Source organism: Echiichthys vipera (assembly GCF_963691815.1).
Source record: "Echiichthys vipera genome assembly, chromosome: 3".
Taxonomy (NCBI): domain Eukaryota; kingdom Metazoa; phylum Chordata; class Actinopteri; order Perciformes; family Trachinidae; genus Echiichthys; species Echiichthys vipera.
In genome coordinates this window covers 21168738-21183981 of record NC_139828.1, presented here as the reverse complement: position 1 = coordinate 21183981, position 15244 = coordinate 21168738, and the positions used below count along the sequence as shown (strand labels likewise).

Sequence of the window (15244 nt, the reverse complement as noted above, 5' to 3'; positions counted from 1 at the left end):
GGGTCTCCGGGACAGTGGGCTGCCCCGGACGCTCGGCTTCTGCATGATGATTGGATGAGCTGTCTGAGGCAGAATCCTTTTTTGATTGACAGCTAAATGAGCGAATCAGCGATCTTGAAGAATAAACCTCCAACAGAGCATTTTCCAACTGATCTTGGTTTTTGCTTTACTGATCCCCAGCGACTTTGTCTTTGTTAAAAAACGACTAGTGTTGTGTATGGCAACTCTGTTCTGTCACTCTGCGGTTTCTTTCCCCAACAAGCAGCGGCAGCTGCGGAGCTTCTCACCCCGTCACGATCACTCACACTCACAGGCGGTCACACAGGCCTAGGCCGTTTAAGCAGCAGAAGGGTAGAATTTACATATAAATAAACAAACACATATGATGTAGGCTGCTAGAGTAGGGGCTCAAAAACTCTGCTATATATGCGGAGCCAGGCTATTCAAGACCTTGTATGTAATTAGTTAAATTTTAAAATCAATTCTGTATTTTATAGGAAGCCAATGAAGGGAGGCAAGAAGTGGGTTAATGTGGGACTGGCGACTAGTCCAGACTGCATGTTGTTCTAAGTGTCCATTGTTCCACCCTGCAGACAGAGGAGTTTCCAGTACTGGAGGAAGGAGACGATGGTGCAGCCTCCCAGTCTGTCATGATGGACCAAGAGGTTAGCCTGACCCAAAGTGACACCCCTGAACAGCTGCAGCAGGAAGTAATCGTCATAGTAACAGACACAGAGAGTGAGGATGACCAGGAAGAGGAGGATGAAGAAGAAGAAGAGCAGGTATGGAGTTCAAGCATTATATAATTCAAAGAATTTCTCTTAAAAAAATATATATATATATAAAATACTTAAGTTCCTACCACTAATGATTTGACCACTGCTCACTGTAGGACTACGATGAGGAGGAAGAAGAGGAAGAGGAAGAAGAAGAGGAGGAGGAGGAAGATGAAGAAGATGATGAGGAAGACGACGGAGAGATGGGGGAGGAAGGAGAGGACAGTAACGATGGGAGTGGAGACGGCAACGACGCATATGAAGGAGACGACACAGAGGTTCGATGTCCTCTGACACATAATATACTAACAGATACAACTTTGATCTTTTCATAAATCTGCACACATACTTTTTACATCCAGAACAACACGTTAACCCTTCCCATGCTTCCAGTAGGGGACTTAGGTACCGTTTCCAGCTCACACACTCAGCTTTTCCACAGTCTCATTTCACTGTGACTTGCATTTTGCCCCTGTGTCATAACGTTCTGTCTGCGTGAAAGCTCTGCGTGTGTTGACTTTAGTTGTTTACCTTTTTGCTCTGGACTTGGTTGTGCATGTACAGCAGGATGAGTCAGTGTCTGCAAAGGGACAGTTAACATTTTTTCACTTGTAATCTCCATGTGGGGAGTCGGTTAATAACTTTTTCAGTGGTTGGGTGGGCGGGACATTAATTATGAAGTGATTACTTTTGAAGGCATTTGTCTGAAAAACAAGACCAGCTGTCACAATGATCCAAGTTTATTACAAAACAATTCAAATATAAGCAGTAGGTATCATTAAGAGACAGTTTAAGTTGTTTATACTAAAAAAAGTTTTAACAATTTACATCAGATATGATCACTAATAATAAAATGACATACAACTTTTGTATATTTTTAATAAAACATTTATTAGAATGAAATCAAGCAATTAGCACATACAGTATGCTGACTTAATTAAATGTACATTATTTGGCTTCAGAATCACCTAATGTGTTGATCTTTTTCTGATTAATTTTATTTATATTCAACACTCGATTTGTTGCATGAAGCCTTTATTAGAACATGTGTGACATGAGTGTCATCGTGATCATGTTAACATATCTACCTGCATGTTGGTTTTAAGAATAAATGGTTTTCTGCTTTACTTGTTTTTCTCATGTATACAGTCAGGTTGGAAAATGCATTTCCAATCCTAAGAAATAAAGTAGAAGAGCATTTTAAATACATTTTTAATATCTTATCTTTGTGGTTTACAGTTAATGATTCCCTATATTGGGTCTGTCCGGTAGCTTTAAAAGGTTAATTTCTTTTTAGAAACAGTAGCCCAGGTCACTAAAACTGTAAACAAGAAAAACTACAAGTCATACTGAGCCCAGTGTTTAATACAAACGGAGTCAAACAAACATAAGAATAGATAGTAAGTAAGGGCTTTGTCTGATTTAAAATAGCATATATAGGTTTGTCTGTTTCTTAACGGGTCCTCAACAATTTTAAACGAATGCATATGGAAGTATGAGTGTTTTTACCCTTTTCTAAAGGGCATCTTATAGGGAGAAAATGAATCACACAGTGTATGTGGAGCTCTGCCAGTATATCCTGGCATCTATAGTGTGTGGAATGTCCCATAACCTGCTTCCTCCAATTCGACCCGACTCGTGTATTTCTTTTCTACTCATCTTCACGTTTCCTCTTTTTCTTCTCACTTTCATTTTTTATTTTGCTCCTGTGTAACTTTTTAAAATTATTTTTCTCTTACCACCTTTCTATCTGCTCTTTTTTTATATATATATCCTTTTGTCTTTTCCTTTCTCAGGGAGCTGATATAACAGACCCGGGCACGGAGACAGAGGAGAGTTTGGGGGCGTCTGACTCCACCCAGAGGCCCGCAGATTCCCAGACACCCAGCTGTAAGATCCAGGAAACCCTGTCAAACGCACACACACGTACACGTACAGCCACCTCAGACTCTCCACATGTGCTCACAAAATTTCCCGCCATCCAATTAGTTATCTGACTCTTGACGATGACTGAGGAAGTATGTAATATGTTGTTGTCTGTCTGAAGGGAAGAGTAGTGCATGCGCTAGCCAAAATAAATGTAACTTCCAACAAGAGCACATGAAGATTGCTTCACTTTGACAATGAATCTAATGATTCAAGTTATTTTGTGTTTCTGTATCACTGGAGGTCGATGTAAAACTTGAGTACACTAGACCAGTGAGGGGCCCATGATAACAATAACATACAATACTGGTTCCATTAGGGAACCAGCCACATTCTCAAATGTTGTTAGAGTTTTAAAACTTGAATAAAAGGTGCCACACATTTTCAGTTGCTCTCTACAACTGGTACATAAATTCACCATTCATTCACTTTAACCCTCATCTTGTCAACTGAGCTACCCACCGACCCCAGGCATATTCGTTCCTCGTATCTCACAGGTGCTTTAGTCAATCATTCCAGTTTTTCAGTACTTTGTCTATCAATATGTTCCTAACAAACTTGTAGAACTGTTTACAGTTTCTAATTTAATTTGTGCTTTTTATTTAAATACCAATGTATTGGCATCCTTGAAGCTTTAATAGATAACATACAGTATAATACATAAATAAAATGTTTGCCATTGGTCATTATTTAAAGTCTCACACTATCAGAGGTGTAGGAGCACACTCAGTTGTCTCTCTATTTTCATTTTACATAATAGGTAACTTACTTTACTAAAATAAGAATGTAATTCTTCTACAAAAGCCATTAATTATATCTGTTTTAATTTCTGTTCTCTTTGGAAATCAGTTTCTGAATTTTAGAGCCTATAAATAATTTCATATAGAGTAAGTTAGTTGGCTTTTGATAACTTGTGTTTTCTACTGTTTCAGTCGAGGGCGGTTCAATGGAGGCCTTCTCTACAGAACAACCTATCACAAGCTCTGGTACAAGGATGCCCCAGTCTCCACGGAGACCAACGCATCAGCTGCCCTCTCGCCTGAACATTGCCCCGACGTCAGAACTGGGACCACCTGCTCAGGTTCAGGTATGAAGAAAGGGTAATCTGTCCTTAGTAAGGAAAAGATAAGACCTAAATTTAAATAGAGCATTGTTTTTATGTGTAGATCACCTTGCTAATCAATTTTGTGTAATGCTACTTCATAGCGTATGCCTGTTCGTCGTCAGTCAGTGGGCAGAGTGCCTCAGCTCACTCCTGGGGTGCAGGGCAGTTCTGTAAGTCCTTTTATAACATCAGAGAATTTACAGTCATTACATTATTTATGCAAATGTTAGTGTGAAACTGTCTTTCTGTTGTTGTGCATGTTTGTATCCAACACTTCCTGCCATCTCTCACTCTGCAGCAGCACTTCTTTGATGATGATGACAGGATGGTTCCCAGTACTCCCACTCTGGTGGTGCCTCACCGCTCCGATGGTTTTGACCAGGCCATCCAGTAAGTCTCACGCACATGTGCACAGAACAAGAAGTCAGAATGCCCGGGAAACATTTGAACTTTCCTTTTGATCAGTAACAAAATTACTGGGCATTGCCAGTGGTCCTGCAAGTTTTTTTGCCTTGAGGTTTTTTTATTTGTACTTTCCAGTCTGTTGTGGGAGATGTCTATTTCACCTACTAACCCTAGCTTAATTGCCTCATTGAGTCATCGTAAAACACACTTTACTCAAACTGGACAGAAGCAAAATAAAACTCACCAAACCCGTCTTGTTTAGCGTTAGTCTTTTCACTGTTCCAACAATAAGCCACTCTGGTTTGGTCAAAATAAATCCTTAAAATATAATTTGTCAAAATAAAATGACAAAGATTGGCCCCAAAAAAAACACACTGCAATCACAGATACATATTTGTCCAATCGCTGAAGCTCACAACGACAATGCTGTTGTGTACTATGAGTGAAGCGTAACCATGGTGACTGAAGTGTATTTGTGCTGTATTATAACAGTAACTACTCTGAAAGCCTCTGTCTAAACACTTGGGTTACCTTAGACAACCTAATAGACATTATATAATGCTACTAAATGAACCTTTGCACTAAGAGACAAACTTAAAGAAACCTATGCAGCCAAACACTGAAACGACCACCGCTCTGTGGTGGCTCTGAGGCTTATGGCACTGAATGACTGTTGTTTGTCAGTTCTCCCCAAGTTGCTGGTGTACCTCGCTTCAGGTTTGGCCCTTCAGACGACATGCCACAGACCAGCTCCTCCTCACATTCTGACCTGGGACAACTTGCGTCACAAGGAGGTACTCCAACACCACATGTGCAGTATTCCAGTTAATGTAAAGCAGCGTTAAAAACCCCACCAGCAAACTGCAACAGAAAGAATTTTCTTTTCCAAAGAAGGTGTAATATTTTTGACTTGTCTTCAGGTCTTGGGATGTATGAAAGCCCCTTGTTCCTTGCAACTCATGAAGAGCAGTCTAGTGGACAAAGCGTTCCCACCGCACCGTCACAAGTTGCATCACCAGGTCTCTGCCTCTGTTTGTCTCTGTCGGATCTCTTCTTTTTATCTGTAGACCAACCCTTTTCATCAACATACTCAGTTTACACACAGTTTTGGGAGTTTGATCCTAAGCTACAACTAAATCAGTCACTGTATCTTGTTGTTATGTTCTTCTCTTCCAGTTACTATCTTCTCAGAAGTGGCCCAGTCTGATACCACTGAGCACGCCTCCCAGTCGGTTTCAATGGTGAGCACGTCCACACCAGGGCTGGCAGGAGCAGCCGGCACAGGGGAGGACAGAGACGACGTCTTCCTGGAGCCTGACACTGATAGGTGAGGCTCACTCCCTGCAGCTGTGTGTCAATCTTTTCATGTGAATTGTCTGGCAGTCAGCGAGCTTCCCCCTGCCCTTTAACTGCAACATTCATTATTTGTTTTCATGTCAAAATATGAGCCCTTTTCTTTATTCACTGAAAATCTTTTGCTACTGTTGTTATCGATAGTAGATTCTTGTATCCATGTTTTCACCGGTGATTTAAAGACTGCATGACTGTATCATTTTATAAAATCCCCTGCATGTTTTGTGTTGGTCTGTTTATTCCAGGCCCAGTGGAGAAGTGTCTGTAGATCCAGTAATCTCCCAGGGAGATATAGAGGAGCCAGGCCAGCAATCTGACAAAGCCAACCTCCCCTCCACCAGCCAGGAGCCTTCCTCCAGCTCTGCAGGTAAAGTGGAGCCAATAGTCTGTGCAGATACCTGACTGTAATGGCAATTTATCTCCTTATGTATTTAAATTAGTGTTCAGTTCTGACTTCTGTGTTTTTGTTTTGTTTTCTAGATACGAGCAGTGCTCCACTTAAACCCTCTCGACCTGGACCCAGCAGACAGCTGCAGCGTTGGCCAGAACACCGCGGCGGTCGCGGCGGCCGCATGAAGAGGGGAGGTAAAATATGAAAGCACACAAATTGGGTTGTGATGGAGTTATAATATTTCTCATAGTTGAACAAAATGAGGCCCAATACTTTGAATGGCTAAGAAACCCACTACAGTTACTGTGAAAGAAACTGCAAGAAGAATGGACCAAGATCAAACCAGAGCAGTGTGAGAAACTAGTGATGTCCTGTGGGCGCAGATGTGCTGAAGTCATTCAAAGCAAGGGCCTCTACACTAGTCCTGAGAAAACAGTGTTGTCTTCTCTTCTGACACAGTCAGTGGTTACTGTTCTCTAATTTTGCTCACTGTTTATTTTTCCACAGAATTAAAGTTTTTGCTGAATTGCCTTGGTTATTAAAAAAAAAACATGCTAGTACAGCAGTGGTATAGCCAAATTATAAACACTAAAAAATAACAGTATTTTAGAATAAATCAGTTATTTATATTTTGTTCTCTAAATTTGATCTCCAGTGTAAATTTTGCAGTGCAACATGTTGTTTTGGCAGCTATACATAATAAATTCACAGAGTTCTCAAAGCATTTGTTTCATTTGAGTTACCAGTCAAACCATTTTGGTGAGTTAGAATTCAGTTTAATGTTGACGAGAATAACAGAGGAAACACTATCATTCTTTTACATTTCATACACACTTTATACAGCCACTGTAAATCGTTTTTACATCAGTAAAGCAGGCTTTGACTTAAACAAAAATATTTTATATCTCAACAGGTCCGGGATTCCCTTCTCGCGGTGTACCTGGGAGACGATTTGCAAGATGAAGCACTCGTCAGAAATCTTGACGACAATGACTGAAGAACTTGTCATTCTTGCCAGAAACAAATTACATATTTTCCAATTGGCGTGTTCAGATTCTGTTTTCGGCCTCTTTAATGTCCCCTTGTGCGTCTGTTGTTTTCAGTTTTGCTTTTATTTTTTTAATGTACTTGTTAAGTACCTTTTTGTAATCAGTCTATGCTGAAGCGATGTGTTTGATGAAGACTGCAATAAACTTTAAAACTTTCTTTCATCAGACTTTCTTTGGGCATTTGAAGAAGTTGTTGCTCTGAGGTGACGGGTTGGCTGCGGGAGGGGGTGGCTGAACGACGGGACGTTCACTATCCATCCTCACGTTGTAGGATTTAGCTGCAAAAGAAACAAAATGGTTCTTTAAGCTTTCTAGACCAATAATGCCTGGTATTCAGGGTGTAGTTTTAATCCACATGCCAGTTTCCATTTTAGTGAACATAAATTGGCATAAACAGAATACTGTGCATTTTTTTCTTACTGTGCAAGAGTTTTCAGGATTTTGACTTGGGCAGCTTTTGGTTACAGCAGAACATGAATTTTAAAAGCTTGGCTGTTTCTTAAATGACAAGCAATTAGACACTAAACCCCTTCTGATGATTAAAGTGAAATGTTTTACTCAGACAGTATTTTTTAAACTGTAGGTATACTCATTAAAATTGTGTCTGTTACTGTGGTTGCTCCATTTGAGCTGTAGGTGAATGGTCACCACCCTCAATGACCTTCACATCTGCCTAATACACCACCCCACCCACGCACACACCCAGACACACATGGTCCTCATTAGGCATGTCAGACATGATGTGAATGAGGCTAACAAAAGTCTTAGTGCAGACAGACAAGTGAAGGACGTTTTGTTCTTTTGAAGATTAACAATTAAATATTATTGTGAAGGAAGATATATTTAACCAATAAACCACAATACACTACTTAAACTAGAGTTTTATTTCAGTAACCTGGGTGTGCTAATCCAAATAAGGTAAGGAGTTTCTTTCTTTTTTTGACTAAATTTGGCCTTATTGTGGAACTATATTTTGTTTTTCAACTAATTGTATTCAAATCCACTCGCTAAAAACGGGCAGGTATGAATACAGCACAGGTGTGACTTACATCTTGAGAAGACGTAGTATTTGTATCCCTCTGGCTCTCTGTTGCTCGGGACAGACACAGCAGCTGTGATGGTGGAGGGGAAACCTCTCCAAGATGTCCGGATGTTGATGGCTGGCCCTAGAGAGACAGACACTGGAAACAAGTGTTTAAAATGAGTCAATTTCTATAATAGTTAATGTGTATGTATGTTGTTTTTTTATCTTTGAAATTTTTCTGTTTAATATCCCTTCAACAATTGCAGTGCCATAAATGTTACACAATCCACTTATTTCCAATTGGCAATTATTTACAAGATGGACCTCGCTGCCCATCACCTCCACAAAAGCATGACTCACTTTTTCTTACAACTGCACGTGTTGTAACCCAAATAAAACATGTTTATGTGTTAAAAGGCTCAGCAGACACCCAGTAGACTCCACGCAGAAATATTTATACAGGACCACACAAATAAGGGGAAATAAACAGTCTCTGTTATTGAGATTAATTCAGCGCAAGTTAAATTAGTTAAATTGAATGAATGAATGAATTGAATTTTGTATTCTTGGAGTACCTGCTTGTCGAGCCATTCGGTTGCGGACTGTGTGAACGACGTAATGGACTTTTCTGCCACATGTAGGACTGGTGCCAAACTGGTATGAATATTTCTGCACAGTTCCCCCTGTAAGAACCAGTCGAGAATTAATTTCAAACTATGTTTTCAGTCAGAACATTTTTTTACGATGTACAAAGGTGTTTTTTTTTAATCTAAATTTAGTTTAACTGTGGAAAAAAATACAATAACGCAAAAGCAATGAAGAAACAAATAAGATATTTAGTATCTGGACCCTGTAACAGCACTTAATCACCTCTCTTGAAGAAGTAAACTGACTCTCTCCTCCTCTGGTACTGAGGCACAGACAGAGCAGCTGTGATGTGGCCCCTGAGCCCGTCAAAGCCTGTTTCAATGGCCTTTGGATAGTTGGGATCCAACACGTCATTTTCATATCTCCAGTACTGGGATCCCTGCAAAGATTACAACCCAAAGCATTTACCCTCAGACAACTAAGATAAACCAATACAGCAGTTTATGGAGGTGGAGAATGGGCCAAGAGGAAATCAAAAAGCAATATTGTGTTATTAGCACTATTGGTTTCAGATCAGATGAGTAAATTAACCTTGAAAATGTATGTTTTGCCGTGGCAGTTGCAGCGGGTGAACGCAGTGTCGATGGGGGAAGGGACGCCCCACACTGCAGTGATGCCACGGGCCGGACCAGGTACCATGTATCTGTCCAGAGACCAGAAGTAGTGCCCTGAAAACAATGACATAATAAGTGTGGTCCAATATACAGCATCAGAGTAACTATTCCATTTTAACTTGAACTTGACTTGAACTTGTGTATTTTACTGACAGTTATACACATATTTGATTTCTGCTCCTTGGACACTAAAGGCCTGTACTGCCTGTACCTGATATGAAGTATTCAGATGCTTTGCTTCAGCAAAATTACTGATATAAAATTGTAAAAGTACAGCAGTACTAAGTAGTATCATCAAGGTAAAAGTACTCATGCCTTAAAAAGATCCCCGTGATTGACACTTATACTGTACTTTTTAAGCTGGTCCAGGAGCAGCTAATTTTACCTTCTTTTTATATACTTTATATATATTTATAGGATCACAAGATAAATCTGAGGGGTCATGAGTAATGAGATATAAAAGGAAAAATGTATAATATCAGCTCTTCAAGCCTTTAAAAGTAAATTATTCTTTGATGGAACTGCTAACAACTCATACACAATATATTGAATTTCGATGTAAAATCTTAATTTCCAAAGTAAATAGTAACTAAACGTATCTATATTGTACTCTCTATTAAATGTAGTAAAGTAAAAAGGTGAAGATTTCCCTTTTTAAAAAGTTGTGTAGTAGATTTATGAAGTAGCAACAAAAGCCATGTACCTCACTGTTCTTATGAAGAGTTCTTGATTAAATATATTAAGTTACTTTCCACCACTGTTACCTTGTATGCTAATTATCTGGTATTTAGTTTAATGCATGATTCCGTTCTTGGCTCTAATGATCCTCTGCCTGGCACTAACCTCTGAAAACCACCATTGTGCCGTTCCTCAGCGTGGTGACTGCACTGACCGGCCGCCCACTACACAGATTTGTATCGTTGCTATCATCTGAGAAAAAGGACACAATTTGTGAGGGAAAAAAATCATCTGTTGTTTGGATAAACAAGCAGTAAGACAAAGAAACCATAAAATCACAGAGTCGGTTACTGGGTGTTAAATGTAATGTTCCAACTTTTTAAAGTATCTGAGTTTTATTTCCAATTTCAAAAGAGTTTTGGATTAATTTACAGTTTGGGAAAACAGCCACATCTCTCACTTAATATAGCTACGCTTTGAAGGAAGCTCTGTTCACTCAAACGCATGATGACAAAACAACCAGGCTCATAAAAGCAGGCTGAGGGCAGTAATAAATGTGTACCAGACACCAGAGGCCTCCATTTCTGCAGAAGTGTTAGACGTATGTAAAATAGATTAGATATCAACAGAGCCCATAGGAATATCATTTTGAGACTATCACTGTAAATTTCCACTTTAAAAGTCATAGAATTCATCTTTGATTTAATTTGTTTTCTGTGGATGTTGTGTTGAGGACCATTGAAAAGAATATTTTCTTACCTGCTTGGTAGTCTCTAGGATTGTCTGTGTTCAGAGTTTGTGCAGTGTCCAGAGGCTTAGTCTCAGGTTTGGAGCTGGGTTTCGCCGGAGTCGGTTTAGCCGGAGTCGGTTTAGCCGGGGTCGGTTTAGCTGGAGTTGCTTTAGCTGGAGTCGGTTTAGCTGGAGTCGGTTTAGCCGGGGTCGGTTTAGCTGGAGTTGGTTTAGCCGGAGTCGGTTTAGCCAGAGTCGGTTTAGCCGGAGTCGGTTTAGCCGGAGTCGGTTTAGCTGGCGATGGCTTGTCTGGGTCAGGTATGGCCTGGAGTTTTGGGGTGACTACAGATGGTGTGGGTTTGGTTAGGTCTGGGGTGACATTTACTGGATCAGCAGTGGTTGCTCCTGGTGTAACATCATCCTGCATTGCATCTGTGGATGAGGGGATGATGGTCGTCAGGGCGTCAAGCTCTGGCAGGTCCCCAGACCCCGCTGCAGAAACGCTGGTGGAAGGATCTTCAGATTGAGGGCCTGTTGGGACACTCTCTGTGTTGCTCTCAGTATCATCTGGCTCTGGGTTTGAGGCGGTAGCCTCTGGGATGGGTGTCTGGTCCAGCATTGAGGCAGGGATGATTGTGACCTGGGAGTTTTCCAGGACTGTGGAGGAGCCCTGTGTGGGTACTGCGGTCACTGGGGCCACAGGTGTGTAGGAGGCCGTGTTGGGTCGGGTTGTAACCTCTGGCTCAATAGAGGAGGCTACAGTTGGATCCTCAGGAAGAATGTCATCCTCTGGCTGTACCTCTTTTGTCTCTGGGGTGTTGGCTATAGGAGTTTGGGGCACTGAGGTTGGAGGAGGATGGCTGGAGACTTGGTCAGCTGCTGTTGTGAGCTGAGGGAGAGTTGTTCCTGTGTTGGATGAGCTGGTAGGATCACTGGCATCTGGAGGAGGACAAACACAATTTTGATCTCTTACATTTAAGTCAAATGTACTTAAACGGTAGTAAGATGCACGTTTATAAATGATCAAATTAGTGACAGCTATACATATGGATGGTAGAGTAAAGAAAAAACTAAATGAGTACAAAAACATACATGTAACAAATGGACAGGCTTTAATTTACACACTCAATGGTTCGATAAGCATGTAAATGATGTAAAATATCTATTTTTGGCAAATACCTTTAAAAAATGATTGAAACCTGTCATAAAACAGCATTGTGCAGTGGAAGGAAACATATCAGTAGTATAAAACATTAGCCACTAGAAACTGAAATAATTGACCTTCTTAAATGTAGACTACTTTATGGAGGCTTGCTCTTCTTTTCTTCTTTTTGCTGAAGCATTCCATTTTAATTACTTTAATGTTTCTATGTTAGAGTAATAAGAGGAAGGAAAGAGACATTTTCAAAAACAATGACTGCAATAACAACTTAAGGTACAAAAAAGAAGAAAGTCCTAAGTCTCATCTAGTGAAAAGTATAAAATGCTTTTTTTCGATGGATATTTCATGTCGAAATTCTAAATGCATCGACAATTCTTGTACAAGTTAAAATATTCCTGGGATAATTTGCGATCTTAATAAAGTCTTTTAAACTTTTTGCCAGGAGAGTGTCTTGGGCATTTCTTCTTTTTTGCTCTTTTGTGTTCCACTCCAAAGAGAAATTTCATTACACTTGTTTGAACTACCGAGCACTCTGGGCCTTTTCTTTTTCTAAAATCTGATGTAAATCAAATGTTACAACCTTGTATCAAAATTAGAGACAGGCTCTCTGCCGCCATCATTAAAGTGCCACAGTACGGAATATCTTTTGGAAGAATGGCGTTCATCTTCCAGTAGAGTAAATAGACTTGGAGAATTTATGCTAAAGAGCTTTGAAGCTTTTTTGGCAGCTGGTAGTGGAGCAACATTTTACGTGTTACTGTTAGGTAACCCCTGAACATCACATACCTGTGCTCTCAGTTGGGGCTTCTCGAATTGGGGGGTAAAGGGTGGAGGGGCTGTCTGTAGCCTGTGTCGCTCTATTATCTGAGGGAGTTGTCTGAGTCTGAGAGGAGACTGTTAACGTCTCTGTACTGAACTCCAGAGTATCTGGATCCTGGGTGGGTTCAGTAGAAATTTGATCCAGCATGTTAACTGTAGATGAACCGTAGCCGCTGGTGCTCTCTGGGGCTGGACTTGCTTCTGGGTCCTGCACTCCATTGTTGGAAAACTCATCAGTGGGAAAAGTCTGGCTGTACACATCTAGAGGAATGTGACATGTGAGAAAAAGTGCACACCTGGATATCACACTCATGAAACTTTACTGGCGGAAAAAAACATTTAGATAGATTTATTATCTATATACATCATTGCTCACCATCAGTGAGATCATCTTGTGGATATAATGTTGGACTGACCGGTGGGATCATATTGTCATCTATGGGCAGATATGGCAAAATCAAATATTAATGTTGCCATTGTTAACACAATTTTGAATCAATACTATAAGCAGTTGAAGATGAATGAATGAATGAACTATCTCTGCACTTTTTTTTTCTTGAGCATGCACATCGCTGACTCTGAATGTCTTGACATTCCAGACGGAAATGTCACAACATGTCTTCCTCTTGAGAGAAAGAAAGTAACACGGGTGCAAGAGTATCTCCACCCACAAAACTATTCAAAGCCAACTACCAAATTAAAACCTCCAAGAAAATGTTCTGTCATCCTTTCTTGGCTTCATTTTGTGCTTTCCCCTCTTGTGATTGAGCCTATGCCCATGACACTCCTACACACTCATGACAACACTGCTTCCTTGTGTTTCTTTTGGCCAGTGGGGCTTGTGCTCTTGGCTTGTTCTGGTGAAACTTGGGCCCCAAAGCAAACCACAGCACTAAAGCCACAGTGTGACAGTCGACCGTAAACATCTTCCGGCCGTCTTCCTGACGGCCTTATTTAATCCACTGTGTTCAGCTCATAATTATCTTTTAAGTAATCTTAGACAACGGACTTTATGATCATTGGTTTCTGTCATTTGGAGCAGCACTTATTTCAGATGTAAAATGAAGTTTTTTCTAACTTTCTTGAGTACATTTCAAAAAGCATAGTGACCTGCATCATTTCCCTCGCCGAATGACGAAGGCTCTGTTGCTTCATTCGGAGTTGGCTCTGTGGGAATATTCATGAGTAGGTTAGAGACTTAACCCTGTAAAACAATTTGCCTCAACTCCTAAATGACTGGAAATGTAGAAAAAAATCAACCTTTTGTCAAGTCACATATACCTTTGGGTGTGTTATCATTTACATTATCACATGAATTAGTCTTCACTGGTGCTGTTGCACTGGCTGCTCCACTGATTTCTTCTGTGGTAATTAACCAACACAGAAAATATCGTCAATTTGAATGCATCGGTGCAGATTACTGCATGCATCGCTACTCCACATGCTGGTGGACATGCGCATATCAGATTAATCCCAGCTGCTTTACAACATGCACGCATACCAATCTGAAATGATAACTGTTGCATGACAGTGCAGCTGAGAAAGACGAGGTCTGACTTGAACATGCAGCCATGCTGTCACACGACCATCACTGTATTTACTGATCACGTACCAAACGGCCACCAAACGTCAAAAGAAGACACCGAAGATATAAAACACACACACACACAATATCAAGCTCGTACAGAAAGCTTACCTTCTGCATCACAGTGGACCTTGTGATCTGGACAACACTGTTTGTACTTAACACAATCAGGGTCACAGCTACACAGCCGGCCTCTTTTGAAGTTTTCTCCACACCGTCCTTTACAGGAGTTTGCTGATTCACACAGACACAACAGACTTGTATGATAATACTACACAGCACTGATTATACTAGACTAATATAATTATTTTGTTATTTATATGGAAGGTATAGGTATATGAAATGTCTTTCTTCAGGGATAGGGTTTAGTAAATGTCAGTCCAAATTTAGAAAATTAATAACATGAAAACCACATTTGATTTGTAAAAAAACCCACTTGTGGTGCACTGGGATTCATAGTCTGTGCAGCACTCTCCATAAGCCAGGCAGGTGTAATCACACTGGCACATGTAGCCCCTGTAGTACTCAGCGCCACATCGACCTTTACAGCTTGCTTTTTATGCGAAAGGGCACATGGAAACAGAAAAACAATGTCAGAGAGGGACATAACGGCATTTGTGCCTTTGAAATTGGCACCATCTTATGTCCAATAACATTGTCTACCTGAGGACACAGTGTGTATATAATACAACAATTAAGTTCTGACAAATACATAGACATACATTCCCTCACTGGTTAATGATTATGAACAGAGTAAACATGAAAGAGTACAAGAACAGACAACACATGAGACATTCCAGGAAAGCCCTTCATTAAAAAATAAATCTGGCAGTCAGAATGCTGAATAATAGGTAACAGTTAAATGTTTCTGTATGGAAATGAAATGTCACAGAAATGATACTCACACTGAGCAGCACTAAACGTCAAGGCACACGCCAGCAAAATAACAGAACAAAGTACCGTCGAAGACATCCTTCTGT

General features: G+C 40.4%; 2 protein-coding genes across 2 annotated transcripts in view; one reads left to right on the top strand and one right to left on the bottom strand.

The window, feature by feature from the left end:
- Window positions 1-7167, top strand: part of tprb (translocated promoter region b, nuclear basket protein) — a gene marked incomplete at its 5' end in the record, with an annotated part of 25647 nt that extends 18480 nt beyond the window's left edge. The window contains 12 exons of the mRNA XM_083911321.1: window positions 594-782; window positions 893-1054; window positions 2573-2666; window positions 3635-3789; window positions 3909-3977; window positions 4106-4197; window positions 4897-5006; window positions 5133-5231; window positions 5389-5539; window positions 5811-5932; window positions 6046-6150; window positions 6870-7167. Of these exons, the coding sequence (XP_083767447.1) occupies window positions 594-782; window positions 893-1054; window positions 2573-2666; window positions 3635-3789; window positions 3909-3977; window positions 4106-4197; window positions 4897-5006; window positions 5133-5231; window positions 5389-5539; window positions 5811-5932; window positions 6046-6150; window positions 6870-6919 (1398 nt within the window). The 3' untranslated portion in view covers window positions 6920-7167. The remainder of the gene's footprint in view (window positions 1-593; window positions 783-892; window positions 1055-2572; window positions 2667-3634; window positions 3790-3908; window positions 3978-4105; window positions 4198-4896; window positions 5007-5132; window positions 5232-5388; window positions 5540-5810; window positions 5933-6045; window positions 6151-6869) is intronic.
- On the bottom strand, window positions 7156-15244 carry prg4b (proteoglycan 4b). Its single transcript, XM_083911322.1, has 14 exons — window positions 15170-15244; window positions 14701-14817; window positions 14376-14498; window positions 13961-14041; window positions 13790-13846; window positions 13056-13115; window positions 12647-12940; window positions 10729-11637; window positions 10135-10221; window positions 9209-9345; window positions 8900-9056; window positions 8605-8712; window positions 8055-8186; window positions 7156-7283 (listed from the first exon to the last, which is right to left on the bottom strand). The coding sequence occupies exons 1-14, from the start codon at window positions 15234-15236 to the stop codon at window positions 7168-7170; spliced, it is 2445 nt and encodes an 814-aa protein (XP_083767448.1). The 5' UTR covers window positions 15237-15244; the 3' UTR covers window positions 7156-7167.

Coding starts and splice junctions, on each gene's coding strand:
- prg4b (XM_083911322.1), bottom strand. CDS start 15,236: ATGTCTTCGACGGTACTTTGTTCTGTTATTTTGCTGGCGTGTGCCTTG. Junction 13,847..13,960: donor AAATGATAACACACCCAAAG/GTATATGTGACT, acceptor ATATTCCCACAG/AGCCAACTCCGAATGAAGCA. Junction 9,346..10,134: donor CACAATGGTGGTTTTCAGAG/GTTAGTGCCAGG, acceptor CATTGTTTTCAG/GGCACTACTTCTGGTCTCTG.